At 42.3% G+C, this 14829-nt stretch overlaps 1 protein-coding gene and 1 pseudogene across 1 annotated transcript in view; both read right to left on the bottom strand.

Moving 5' to 3' along the window:
• Positions 1–447: 447 nt before the first annotated feature.
• On the bottom strand, positions 448–651 carry LOC117049301 (annotated as a pseudogene).
• Positions 652–12501: 11850 nt separating this feature from the next.
• The window catches only part of NIBAN1 (niban apoptosis regulator 1), an 85545-nt gene continuing 83217 nt past the window's right edge, over positions 12502–14829 (bottom strand). Inside the window, exon 14 of the mRNA XM_033151364.1 lies at positions 12502–14628. Coding sequence (XP_033007255.1) covers positions 13091–14628 — 1538 coding nt within the window. The 3' untranslated portion in view covers positions 12502–13090. The remainder of the gene's footprint in view (positions 14629–14829) is intronic.

Below are 14829 nucleotides of genomic sequence, written 5' to 3' on the forward strand. Positions count from 1 at the left end.
GCGGAAATCATAGAATGAAAGAATTGGTAGAGTTGGAAAGGATCCTAGTGGTCATCTAGTCCAACCCTCTGCAATGCAGGAATCCCATGCCCAACGTGGGGCTCCCACGACCCTGAGATTAAAAGCCTCATGCTCTACCGACTGAGTTATCCACACAGGACTCTCCTCCCTTGGAGGTTTTAAAGCAGAGTTTTGAATGGCCATCTGTCATGGTCCATGACGATTTAGTTGAGATTCCTGCCTTGCAGAGGGGGTTGGACTAGATGACCCTCGAATCCCCCACAGAAACTACAGTAGTAGCAGAGAGGGGGGAAATTCATGCTCTTTCTAACTCGTGACTTATTTAATATCTATATTATTCATATTTTATATTTAATAGCTCTCTGATACTAGTTCTTTTTCTCTTTCTCTTATCTGTTTTTTTAACAAGCAATATTCTCCCCAGAAGGGAGGCGCACCATTCCTGGAGGTACTGCAATACCAGACAATACCAGGTCGATGCATGGCATGGATGAAGCAAGCCCCTATTCCATCGCCTAGCTCCAAAAAGCCATTTAATATATAGTCCTCAAATACAGGAGGACATATCAGATATTAAACTGATAAGAACAGATACTACACTTGATCTTAGCCAAAAGGCCGAGAAGTGATCTCTGATACTAGTTCTCAACGCTAAGCTATTTTGTTCTCATGATATTGAAGAGGGAGAGTTTTAATTCTCTAGTTTATAAGTTTATAAGTCTGTTTGTAACCAAGCTTTCTTGGTTAGCTTTCTCTCTCTCTGTATAAGTTGGAAAAAAAAGTTTTTAGCTAAGAGCTTGTCTGCTAATGCATTCTTTACTGACATACTGTTAATCCAGAAGCGGGCAGCTAAGGGAGGGGGCTTCCTCCCCCTTTCTCCTCCTCTCTCTCCTCTCCTTATCTCATACCTGGCTCTGAGTTGAACGAAGAGGCCCCCCTGAATAACTGGAGCTTTCAGTTATTCTGTGAAAGTCAGTATACAGACTCAAGCTTTTTTCTGAATAGGAGTTTTTCAACTTACTCTGGAGTTCTCAGTTTTCTGAGCTGAAAGTCAGCCTTTTCTCAAACCTCTCTGGAGAGAGAGAGAGAGTCTTTTAGCTTCTCTGAAAATCTCCTTTTTGTGGAAAAGACAACCCCACCCCCCCCGGGTAAGCTTCACCCTCCTTCTCTCTGTACAAGTGAGTCTTTCCCCTGGATAGTTTGATCTTCTTTCCTCTATGTAAGTCCCCCCTTTTTCCTTGTTCTCTATGCAATTAAGTCCTTTTAACTGATTTTCCTTTTTCTCCCTTTTAAGTCTTTTAAACTGATATTCTTTGTCTCTCTCTCTAATGCTTTTTAAGTTCTTTTATTTGACATGTAGCTTCTACTGATGTGTAGCATTCCTAGCCTCTCTATAAATGGTATTTAGACTTTACCTGAGTTTGTAAAACTTTGGCTTTTGTCTGTAGCCCCTTTTATTTGATACTATTTGCCTGGCTTTTATTTGATACTATTTGCCTGGCTTTTATTTGATACTATTTGCATGGCCTTTTTAATATTTCTATGTTATTGGCATAATATTTAGCTTTTACTGTAAGCTCTGTCTTTGTGCAACTTATTCTCTTAGTGCATACCTCTCTGGCATATCATTAGTCAATGAAAAGCGCCCCTTCGCTGGAGCGCCCCCTTCCCTGGATGGCACAGGAATTCCTGGCCGAGGGATGTGAGAGTTGCCAGACAGCCAGAGACAGGATAATTCTTTGATGGATGGTCCTGCCGGTTGGAAGGAAAGGCGGGAGGTACCAGGGGCAGCCAGGGGCTGCTTAACCCCCACTTTGAGATAAGAGTGTGAGACAGGAACTTTCACCCAATAATGAACTCAAGGCTGAAACCCTTTAAGTAAAAGCTTTTCTGTAACCTGTTTAGATGAAACCTTTTCTGATAGATATGAACCTTGATTAGTAGTGCATTCCTTACTGGCATATTAAGCCAGGAAAGGAATAGATCAAGAGGGGCCCACTCAAGGAGACAGGCAGGCACCAGGAACGAACTCAACGCTAAGTGACCTTTTGGCCTAAAGATAAGATTGTAAGAACAGGAATTTTCAAGGATGGTACTAATGGTGTGACGTGCAAGAAGCAGATTCCTGGGGAGGGGGAAAGAGGGGTTTGAAGATTATATAAACTGTATGCAACTGATGCTCGGGGCAGTTCGCTGTGAATTATCACGCGGGTGCCTTCCTGCCATTCTAAATGACAGGAATAAAAAACTCTTTCTCTATTTCAAATCCTCAGTGTCTTTTTTTGACTCCTTCCTCCCTCACCCCCCCGGGTGCAACAAAGAACCCAAGGTTATCGGAAAGGCCTGCAATAAGGCTACATTTTCCTGGGGGCTCGTCCGGGATTTGGCGTTCCCCGGGGTTGAGGGACTAGGTCTGAGGCATCTCTGCAAGGCGAACAGCTCAGTTCGGCTTGGCGCTCCTGCGCGCACCTACCAGTTTGTAGGAGGAGCTAGCCACTCCGTTCTTGAGTGGAGACGCTGCAAGAGATGAGAGAAAGAGAGCGGCCGCACGGGAGGAAATCTGGAGGGAAAAGGTAAGCTCCAGAGGTTGGGAGGTACGGGGCTTGATCAACCCCACAAAGGCAGTGAGCAATGAGTGCCGCCTTTAACCTGGCAGTGAGCACATGGCGTGCCGCCAGGGCCAGCAGTGAGCAGCAAATGCCGCTGGTTTTTGGGAAGAAGGGAATAGAGGGGAGGTTTACTTTGTTCAAGTGAATGGGTGTATGGGGACACTCCAATGAATGGTTTGAGTGAATGAGACGCTAGGACTCAGAGTCACTGGCAAGGCGAAATGTTTGTCTTTAATGTGAATGTGGGCGTGAGAGAAATTTGGTTAGGTGGGGGGAGTGTCCCAGGTCAATTGGAATTTTTGTTGCTGTGTAAAAATTTATGATTTGTAATAATGTTATGATATTGTGAATTTCCTCTTGTGTGTGTGTATGTGCCTGTCTGTGTCTCAAAGATGCCATGCTGTGTGATTTTGTATGAGACTGTCTGTGTCTGCAGTGATGCCACAAGAGGCTGTTTTGACTGCTAATCCAGTATGCCTTGTGAAATGAATTTTTTTTATGTGTGGGTCTGTGCGGGTTTCTAGGAGATTAGCCTATCTGGGTGAACTTCTGTTGCCTCTGTGTGTAGGTTCCAGTGAAAAACTGGGACGGGAGAGATTATTTCCATGCTTTATTTCCAAGTGTTATCCTTGGAGAGAAGGGAAATTTTTTACTCCAGTTGTCTAGCGGACAGGGATTGCCTGTCCTCTTGCCCTCCTCCTCCTCCTTTTCCTCTCAATGTGTGTGTGAGTGAGTGGGGGTGCAGGTGGCACCCACCTTACACCCTATTTCTTCCAGATCTCTGTGAATGATTATGTCTCCTTATTGCTTTTTGCAAAAATTAGGAAGGTTTCTTTTCTGTTTGAGGCTTGCATTTCATTCAGAACAGGGGGTGCAGAGGGCAGCCCCAAGCGTTTGGCATTAAGTAAGTGAAAAGGGAGGGCTGCCACCTCCTTAGAGAGTGTGTGAATAGAACTGTGTGTCCCCAAAGCAAGCAGTATACCTGCTTGTTCCCTGCATCCCCCTCAAATTCCCAAACCCTGCCTTGGAAGGGGGAAGAGCTACGGGCTGCCAGGCTATCTGTGTGCACGTTGTTGTGGGAGCATGGTCTTTGAAACCTCCATGACAACTTACACCTTCTGGTTGTGTGTTTCTTTGACTTTGCAAGCATGTTGCACCTGTTTATCTACCTGTTGTGTTGTGTTTCTCATTTCTAGTTTTTATTATGTAAAATAGCCCCTCTTACATAACAATCTAAGCAAGAGGGAAGAAGAAGAAGAAGGGGGGGCCTCACAACCCCTCCAATAATTGGTGATCACTGATATTGTGTGTGCCAGCAGGAATTAGCCAAAAGGGGGCTAAGTTGCTGCAGGCTCTGTGTGTGTGTGTGTGTGGGTTTGTTTGTTTGTTTTTCCTTTCTCTCTTTGCCTTAACACAACTGTGTTTTGTGTCGAAGACAGAACTTCGGGTCTCAGTGAAGAGCTGGGATAGAGGAGAGAAGATTTATTTTCATTAAAGTCAACCCTCTTGCAAAGCTCTATCTGTGTATGAAGGGGGGTTGGCTTTCCCCAATCTCTTTTTTATCCTTGTAAGTTGACCTTTGTCTTGTCCCTTGGCTTTTCTTGTAGGAATTTGATATGCGGCTGCACAACGGCAGCTTTCTCAGGTGGATTTGAAATTGACATGTGTCTGCACAGTGACAGTCCCTTTGTATATGTTTTGTTTTTATGTCCTCCTGCTTCCTTTCGAGGAATCTGTTTGAACCTAGGTTTGGGTGAGTGTGTTTTATAAACTGTTTGTATGCCAAGGCTTGTATATTCAATAGAACGGGCTGTAAAAGTCTATTTCTCTGCAAGGTTTAGGTGAATGTGAGTGTGTTTTGCATTGAAAGGAGGGCTGCTTGTTTGTTTGTTTGTTTGTTTGTTTGTTTTTGAAGCTAATACAGTCCTTGTTTGTTTCTTAATTGACATTTGTTAAGTAATAAAGGAGTAACATTTTCACTAAAGGAATGTGGCAGGGAGATCGCCACAATCTCTAACAAAAGCTTGCTAGCAGGAATGGAAAGGAGGGGGAGCGGGGGAAACAGAAAAGCCTCATTTTAAAGAGCAAAAAGCCTCATTTTTAAAGAGCAAATTTTTTTCTCTTCGCAGCAGCAAACCTTGGAAGGGAATCGGCTCTCCCACCAGCTTGAGGGAGAGGTGATATGTCTTCTAAGCAGGCTGATGATCTTCACTAAAGGTTGATTAGAGGAAAAGTTTTATTTTATATCCCAGGTCTTAAGTTTTTCTAGGAAGTATTTTTGAAGATATAGTATGTGGAATAAAGAAAAAAAAAGGGAATGTTAAAAGCAGAATAGGAAGGGTTCGTGGCAAGCAGTAATTGCAACAGGAGCCCTGACACTGTGAGGATTTGGGAAATTTTGAACCTCAGGAGAAAAGGGGACAGAAATTTGAAATGATTGGAAAAAAATGATGATGGCAAAGAGAATGTGTGTGCACATTGAAGGCAATATTTATCTCCTACAGATTTGAAGTGTGCTTCACCACCCGCCGTGCCCAAGCTGCAGAGCACATCTCAGGGGTGACTCCATCGCCCGAACGAGGCACCATGGAGAGGAGCTGGTGGCCCGGCAAGGAGTTGGCGGCCCGCCAAGCTGCCGCTGTGGAAGCATGGGGCGATGAGAGGAGCCTGGAGATGGCTCTGATATTTCAGAGGTGGTAAGATATAGCAAACCCTTCAAAGACTGTTTTAAATAGACAGGGGCTCTCCTTATTGCCCTGTCCATAATTCGTTGTTACCTAAAAGAACCCTGAAAATTGTCACCTTTTGAATGAGCACATCGAGGTTTTAACTCCATTGTCCAAATGAAACACTGTTGTGCGGAGTTGGCAACCTTGCTAAGCTGGCTACCACGCAGCGTGAGATGATGAGAGCGACCTATTGATGGCTCTGAAGCGAAATAAATAGGCCAAGTTCTGTCTGGCAACCCAAGTCTGTCAGACTTGTTCCCTACTGCCCTGTTTATAGATTCCTCCCTAAGTTCTCCTGAGGGTCAACAATGGGCTGGTGGGTTTGGGAGACATGCATACAAGATGCAGTCTCTCTCTCTCCCGTGTTTTTGCTTCTCTTATTGAAGAGTTGGTAATAATGTCCCTGGGCAGGATTTGCAGATTCTCATTGCTCATACAGGCGGATTGTACCAAGATCCAGCTGGGCATGATTCAGGTGTAAAGCAGATTTCTGAGTAATTGAATACACCTGTCATCCACAGGTGATGGAGGCATTGTGTCTTAGCTGACACGGACTCTCCAGTCTGTTTGGATGCAGGCAAACAGAAGAGGAGGGAAAGTTAATCTCTGATATAGCTGTTGGAACCGATAATATAATTGGGATAGGAAATGGAGCTTATCTGGGAGAGATTGTATCTTTCTGTTCCTTGACATCAGCAGAGTTTTATGCTAAACTGGGCTGAATAATAATAATAATAATAATAATAATAATAATAATAATAATAGAATGTTACCTTTCAGTGTATGGATATTTGTCTAATAAAGGTATCAACTATTATAAAATTTGGTATTATGGAATGGAATCAATCCCCTGTGGGATGACTGAAGGGTTAACGAATGGATAAGAATATATAACTTATATATTTATATATCAATCTGATTTGCAGGAGTTGGAGTTATTAATGCTATGGGTTTAAAAGTTCTGGATAATAAACTGGCATTTTTAGGTGGTCATCTTGAAATGATAAATATTGCAGGAAGCTGGTGTGTTGATTCAAGATATAAAGGTTATAATAAAATATTATCTAATCAATATGATTAGACAGGAGAAACAGATATTAAGGGGCAAGGTTTACCCTACTGCACATCTATGAAGATTGGAATGTGATATTCAAGTGGAAGTACTGAAGGTATTAAACAGATAGAAGACATATCTTGAATATCAATATAGATTGGAAATGGCTCAAAATATGTGGTATTGTGTATTTGTTTATATTTGTGTGTATTCTAAGTTTAGAGTGTTTCCATGGATTGGGAAAATGAACCAAATTATTGCTCTGGGCCAAAGAGTAGACCATGTAAGATTAAGGGGTGGAGCTATGGGATAATCATTGCGGAAGAACATTGTATTTCGAGGAGATAGTGATCTGACATGGTCAGCTTTACCTTGTGAGTGTATGGGAGGCCATCCTTATTTGTTTAGGGTATTCTAGCTTACCTCAAACAGGTAGGAGGACTGAGGTGTGACCATTATCGATCGTACCCTCCAAGCGCAGATATTATCTCTGTCACGTGTCTTCTATTCTTTTAACAGGAAAGCTCTCTAATGCACGCCGTGTAGTTTTGCTAAGCCAGTTTATCCCTATGCAGCAGCTCTGAAATCTAAGTGGCTGAGGTGTCTCCCTGCTCATGCAGAAAGTGAATCTGCCGCAGCATGCCGGAATATCCCTAGAAGCTGAAGATCCAGAGAAACCCTGTCTCTGACCCCACCGGGAGTGGGTCAGAGCACGGTCTCCAGAGGCAACAAAGGCCTGCTGCCAATGCACCGGGAGCCATTGGCCCTGCGCACGCCTATAGAAGAAAGGGAAGAAAAGAACACTGAATAGGAGGACCAGACGATTGTATTGCCTTAATTTGTGTTGACCAGTTACAGATAGGTTAACCAATCTAGGATGATTCAGGGGTATTTTCATTATATTAGAAAGTCCCCTTGCTGTTTTGTTGCTTTTACGCTTCTGTATTCCCTGCTTAATGCAATGTATGCATATAATGATTCACAAAGTTGTGTCATGGATTCTACAGCCTATTGCCCTTGCTAGAGAATATCGGTCATTTCCCAAGGACGAGCCGTAAGGCTGTCCAAAAGAAGAGGAGGGAATGAAGAGGGAGAGTTTTAATTCTCTAGTTTATAAGTTTATAAGTCTGTTTGTAACCAAGCTTTCTTGGTTAGCTTTCTCTCTCTCTGTATAAGTTGGAAAAAAAAGTTTTTAGCTAAGAGCTTGTCTGCTAATGCATTCTTTACTGACATACTGTTAATCCAGAAGCGGGCAGCTAAGGGAGGGGGCTTCCTCCCCCTTTCTCCTCCTCTCTCTCCTCTCCTTATCTCATACCTGGCTCTGAGTTGAACGAAGAGGCCCCCCTGAATAACTGGAGCTTTCAGTTATTCTGTGAAAGTCAGTATACAGACTCAAGCTTTTTTCTGAATAGGAGTTTTTCAACTTACTCTGGAGTTCTCAGTTTTCTGAGCTGAAAGTCAGCCTTTTCTCAAACCTCTCTGGAGAGAGAGAGAGAGTCTTTTAGCTTCTCTGAAAATCTCCTTTTTGTGGAAAAGACAACCCCACCCCCCCGGGTAAGCTTCACCCTCCTTCTCTCTGTACAAGTGAGTCTTTCCCCTGGATAGTTTGATCTTCTTTCCTCTATGTAAGTCCCCCCTTTTTCCTTGTTCTCTATGCAATTAAGTCCTTTTAACTGATTTTCCTTTTTCTCCCTTTTAAGTCTTTTAAACTGATATTCTTTGTCTCTCTCTCTAATGCTTTTTAAGTTCTTTTATTTGACATGTAGCTTCTACTGATGTGTAGCATTCCTAGCCTCTCTATAAATGGTATTTAGACTTTACCTGAGTTTGTAAAACTTTGGCTTTTGTCTGTAGCCCCTTTTATTTGATACTATTTGCCTGGCTTTTATTTGATACTATTTGCCTGGCTTTTATTTGATACTATTTGCATGGCCTTTTTAATATTTCTATGTTATTGGCATAATATTTAGCTTTTACTGTAAGCTCTGTCTTTGTGCAACTTATTCTCTTAGTGCATACCTCTCTGGCATATCATTAGTCAATGAAAAGCGCCCCTTCGCTGGAGCGCCCCCTTCCCTGGATGGCACAGGAATTCCTGGCCGAGGGATGTGAGAGTTGCCAGACAGCCAGAGACAGGATAATTCTTTGATGGATGGTCCTGCCGGTTGGAAGGAAAGGCGGGAGGTACCAGGGGCAGCCAGGGGCTGCTTAACCCCCACTTTGAGATAAGAGTGTGAGACAGGAACTTTCACCCAATAATGAACTCAAGGCTGAAACCCTTTAAGTAAAAGCTTTTCTGTAACCTGTTTAGATGAAACCTTTTCTGATAGATATGAACCTTGATTAGTAGTGCATTCCTTACTGGCATATTAAGCCAGGAAAGGAATAGATCAAGAGGGGCCCACTCAAGGAGACAGGCAGGCACCAGGAACGAACTCAACGCTAAGTGACCTTTTGGCCTAAAGATAAGATTGTAAGAACAGGAATTTTCAAGGATGGTACTAATGGTGTGACGTGCAAGAAGCAGATTCCTGGGGAGGGGGAAAGAGGGGTTTGAAGATTATATAAACTGTATGCAACTGATGCTCGGGGCAGTTCGCTGTGAATTATCACGCGGGTGCCTTCCTGCCATTCTAAATGACAGGAATAAAAAACTCTTTCTCTATTTCAAATCCTCAGTGTCTTTTTTTGACTCCTTCCTCCCTCACCCCCCCGGGTGCAACAAAGAACCCAAGGTTATCGGAAAGGCCTGCAATAAGGCTACAATATTGCAAGGTTTGGGTGTAAATATCGCAAGTTTGGGCGACAGAGAGGGTGATTTGCGGCAGCCTTGGGATGCAGTCTGTTGTTGATACTGCAGGCTAGGATTCAGAACAAGGCCGGTTTTCAAAATAAAAACAAAAATGTCCCCACACCATGCAAATCCACCATCAAGCTGCAGCAAATGCTCAGTTTTGCAACGTCCCTTCTTCAGCTGTTCTCAGAGCACCAGTCCAGGATTCAGTTGCAAACTACTGCTCTACTCACATTCATGAAAACCAATTGCATTCTTAGAATGAATAAAAACTTTTGCATTTATTATGTACTTGATCACAACTATGGTAGTTTTGCAAACTGAGGTTGGAAGTCTACATCAATCAATTCCAGCTGCTGCGTTTGTAAAGTGGTCTTCAAATACGCAAATTTTAGTATCTGGGACAACAGTTTGAATGTCTCGATCGCATTGAGTTTTCATTGTGAATTATTGGGTGCAAATTTTATGATACCTTTCTCCAAAGAAGAGAACACCAGGATATGAGAGAAGCGCCTTCTAGCATAGTAAGGCAGGAATGGGATTGTGGGTGAGCAATTTGTAGACTGCTCTAAACAGTTGAAACTCTTGTCAATTTTGACCATGACTCAGGGCAAACATTATTTAATTTTCACCCAAAAATATTAGGACTTTTGGGGCACGACCTTTCTAGAAAGTATATGACAATATGAAGAAATTATGTGACAGGTCTAACATTCCTCATGCGTACCAAATCACCTTTTAAAGAAAAGACGCAACGGAAGAGATAATAATATTTTATTTTGGCTTAAGTACTTGAGGAAGGTTAAAAACATTACACTGTGTTTCATAATTTATCTGTTCAGAACAGTTAATCAGATGAAATAAAGAACCCACATAAAAACCCTGATACCTGGGACATCCTGCCCATCGGAAAACAATTCTTTACCCACGAAGCTATTACATATTAGCTGTTGGTTTGAATTTTTCTTAGAAAGTCAACTTTTGAATTAGCAAAACTGGGGTGGGGGGAAACACAACTTAAAATACGAGTTGGTTAGTCCAATAACAAACCTCCAATGAGAAAGATTAAACAGAAGAATTAAGGATTTGCCTTTTAAGGCTGCAGTGCAAGATATGCTTCATTAGAAGTAGGGAGCATGCCCAGCAAAAACAAGTGGACTCGTTTCCAAAGAAACAGGGTTACGATTTGATTACAAAATAAGCTTTATAGAGCTCCAGTTCCTGAAACCAAACAGTGAAAGCAGAATGACAGCATGTATTGTACACATCATTGTAAGCCAGAAACCAAAGTTTACTGTGAACAAGCAGTATTCTGGTGCATAACTGCATGGTCACTCCTGATTTCCTCCTCTTCCTCTACTGTAAGCTACAAGGCATGTTCTTTGGAGTATTGTGATTCCCAAACCTGGAACTGTGACTTGTTTAGGGAGAAACAAACCACGATCCCAGGCATTACTTTCTGGAAGAGGACACTCTGCCAATGTGGGGAAATGGAATATTATAGCAATAGATATAAAATATCTCCAAAAATCCTTTCATTTGTTAACACTTTTTGAATAATAAAACAATGGTTTATGACTGCAGAAACAAAATTACAGGTGTATGCAGTTCAAGCATATTTAGGCAGCTCACAAATGTCTGCTAAGAGAAGGCTGCAATCCTATGCACACTTGCCTGAAAAGAAATCTGGCTGAAATTGCTTCTCAGAGGACAACTGTAAAAGTTTCTAGTTCTCAGGATAAAAATGATAAAATGTGGTGTATGAGTAACAGGTTATCAAATAACTTGCATCCATCATTTTAAACCTGCACTGAAATGCTCAACTTTCATTATTTTCAAATCCAAATATAAAGGTTCTCCAAGACAATGGCTTTTCAGATTTCTCATATGTGATGTGAATGTCAAATATACCGCACACTAACTGACATTTTCACCAATGATAGCTTTCATCTCTGCCATGTTCAAGATACGCAAAATCAATTAAATGCTATTAAAATATACAAATTAACTCCGGCTTATGACACATTTGCAATATGGTTCTTGGGGTTAATTGTTTTTTAAGTTGCCAACTCTCTGCACCCGTGGGTCTACTGCTGTTCAACTGAAGTGACTTTTTAATGTCCCGTTGAATGACTCTACTGGTGTTGCCTATGTCAAATACAGACACTTCAGAGCTAGTTCCATCAGGTCCTGTTATTTTATTTTATTTTATTTTATTTTATTTTATTTTATTTTATTTTATTTTATTTTATTTTATTTTATTCTTGCATCATGGTAGCGATGCCAAACTTTCCAGTGGGTGTATCAAAGACTAAGAGAGTAGCACACATCCGATACAAGTTTTCTGTGCCACTCTGACTCTCTGCCCTTCCCAGGCCCTCCTAATCCTCTCCAGGCATGTCACAAGATCCTATTGACTATGCCACTTGAGGTAAACCCCCCCTCCAACTTGGGGCATATTTACTTGGCAAAGAAGAATCACTAAAAAGATGTTAATGATGTACAGTTATGTTTCTGAACCTATGCTAAGGATGAAATCAGCTTCACAGGTGCTACTTCTTAATTAGGACCTTCGTTCTGGTGCATTATTTGTTATCCAGATAGACTACATTTTTACCTTGGTTTTAAACAGCTGAACCGGCATATTTAACCACAAAACTAAGAGTCTCAGAGACAACTGTAACCTGTCCCTGCTTCTAGGATATCCCAGGACCCCTCCTTGGATTTTCAACTTGACTTTTTTTTTTAAAAAAGTAAATCTCCAGACCTTTTATTTACAGAGGTACAAGAGAAAATGTGCAGGCCATTTTCTACTCAATTTGCTCATTTAAGAAAGAAGCCTGCTTCTGGCTTCCAGCATTGTGACCAATAGGAGCAAAGGCACTTATTGGGGTGATCTGACACCGTGCACATTTTCCATGACTAAAAGGATCGGAATAAATTATGTAATGCAACAAATATGCAAATCTCCTTATCTTGCATAATATATGCATTTTGCGTAATGCTGCTCTTCTTGGTATAGAACGTAGACTGTTGAGACAGAAATTGATTTATTTTTGGTTTTTTTAATGGCCCTGGCTAAAGCACCTAGCTGTAGACATGGGTTACAAGTCGCTGTAAACATCTGTCATTTTCTTTGGAAAGAAGGTATAAAGTGCTCTGCAAAAGGTGCAGAAGAATAGGCTAGAGAACCCTGCCCCAACTATTCTAGCAGTTTTAAATATAGCAACCACAACTATGAGGAATGGAATCAGACCACTCCACTGTCAAAATATCTGCCAAATGGGGTGGGGGGGTGGGGGTGGAAAATCTGCCAAAGCTTTTAAATACAGGTGCAATCATTCAGCTATATCAAAGGTCAAAACTATACGCACAACTATGTTGTGCAAGACTCGAATAAGCAAATCGTTTCACCCCCTCATTTAAGATTTCCCAGCGTTTTCTTCTTAGCGTGTTTCATGCAGATTTCTACTCTCCCTTAATGGTTACTTGATTTTATCAGGTCCTTGTAAGTTCAACTGACCCCTTGCTGCAAGTCTCATTCACGTGAGTGGGTCATCAGCCTCAATGAATATATTCTCAGTTTTAAAGCAATTTCAAACGTTTAATGAGTTCTGTCGCTGACAGGTCACTCAAGTCTACATCACTTTGGTGAGAGAGCAAGTAGTCTTTGGAGGCCAGCTACCAAGTCATGGGAATGAATGACGAACAAGGAGTAGTAAGTGGAAGAGGAAAGACGAGTCAAACTATCAACATTCTCAAGGAGCTGGAGATTCAACATGTACGAGTGCTCTCGAATAGGATTTGAGAGTTTTCTAATTTTAAGGATACTCTGATCATAAAACCTGCAAGGATAGGAATTAGATATCCAAGATAACCTTTTTCATTTCTCAGACTGTGGCTCAGGACAGTTGCCCCCAGCATCTCCCCTTCTGTCTTTTCCCCCTTCAACTGCATCTTCAGCATCTGCACTTGGGAAAGGCACACTTGCTTGCTTCAAATCTTCCTCCTGAGCAGAGCTGAAGCCTTTGGAGTCTAAATTCACTGACACCTCCACATCGCTACCTTCAGTCTCTTTGGCTTCTGGAGAAACTGGCAGATTTACTGACACTATTGCCAACTTTGCAATATTCAAAATGGACTCTTGTGCTTCAGCAGAGCAGCCCGGGAAGGAGAGAGCATCCACTTCGTTCAGGACAGAATGAAGAGGGGGGACTTCTGTTTCTGGCAAGCCAGATCTTGGATCTTCAACATAATGCCCTGTTTGGAAATGGTCATCTACTGGGACTGACTGAAGAGAAGGAAGCTCTTCTCTTTCCTGGTCATACTTTCTACTTTCGGCATGTTGTTCTACCTGTGACTTCTCTTCTATAGGGACATGAGGAAGAGGGGAAGGGCCTCCTTCCCTCTGGCCAGATTTTCCACTTTCAGCATCTGGCTTTGTTTGAGATTGGTGATCAGGGCTGTCACTCTTCACATCAGTGTACCATACGCTGATCTTTGTCTCAGACTCTGCCCCTGGGTTTTGCCAAAGACCTAGTTCTTCACACACCTCGGAAGGATCCGGGTGAGTAATATAGCGTCCTTCCCCAGAGACACTTGTCACGTTTATATAGTCCCCTTCATCACTGGGTGGAAGGGAAATTCTTGTCACATTTATATAATCCCCTTCTTCACTGGATGGAAGAGAAATTCTTGTCACGTTTATATAATCTCCTTCTTCACTGGGTGGAAGAGAAATTCGTGCCACGTTTATATGACCACTTTCTTCACTGGGTGGAAGAGAAATAGCTGTTGTGTTTGTATCGGCAGCTTCAATGCTGGGTGGAAAACACACTTCAGAAGGTTCATGCATCTCAGCTGTTTGACATTCCTCTACGTTGCTTTCCTCCTCCTTATCCTTCACTTCTGCAGGTTCCTGTGGCGTTAGAAGCCCACTTTCATGAACTTGTTCCTTCTTCTCAGTCGGAGGATCTGCTGGCAGTTCGACAGTCACAGTCAGCAATCTTCTTATTTCATCCACACCTCCAAGAACCGGAAGCTTTTCCTCTTCCACAGGTACCTTATTTTCACTTTCTGTGCTTCCGCCCAAACTTGTTTCTACCACGGTGGGAAGCTGTGGATCCACCTTCTCTTCCCTTCCTCCAGTAGGAATGCTAGATAGAGTACTGGAATTCTCTTCATTTTTGTTTCTAGCCTCGTGGCATCCATCCTGAGCCAATTTTTCTGGGACGAACACGTCATTACTCTGAGTGTCAGTAGCCAATGTCTCTATCAAGCTGGCGGAAGGCTTCCTAGCTGGGCTGGCTTGTGCTGATCCCGAAGGGGTCTTTAGATCGCTCAGACTGGAAACACTTTCACAAGGCAAGTGCACCTCCTCATAAAGGTTATGTTTCTTCAAGTGGGCAGCCTCTTTTATCACTAAGCAGGAAATAAACAAAAACAAAAAAGTGGGGAGAAAAGAAATTCAGCCAAAGGATGTGTAAGGGTGGAAAGGACAGCAGAAAAAACAACACACATTCCTAGAAAACCCAGGAGGTGGGGATTGTCCGTTCCCAAATAAATTGTTGATCTTGCTGGGTTTCTGTCCTTGAATCCCACTCTTGAATAAGCTTGGCTAAG

Source organism: Lacerta agilis, chromosome 6, assembly GCF_009819535.1.
Source record: "Lacerta agilis isolate rLacAgi1 chromosome 6, rLacAgi1.pri, whole genome shotgun sequence".
In the NCBI taxonomy this organism is placed as follows: Eukaryota; Metazoa; Chordata; class Lepidosauria; order Squamata; family Lacertidae; genus Lacerta; species Lacerta agilis.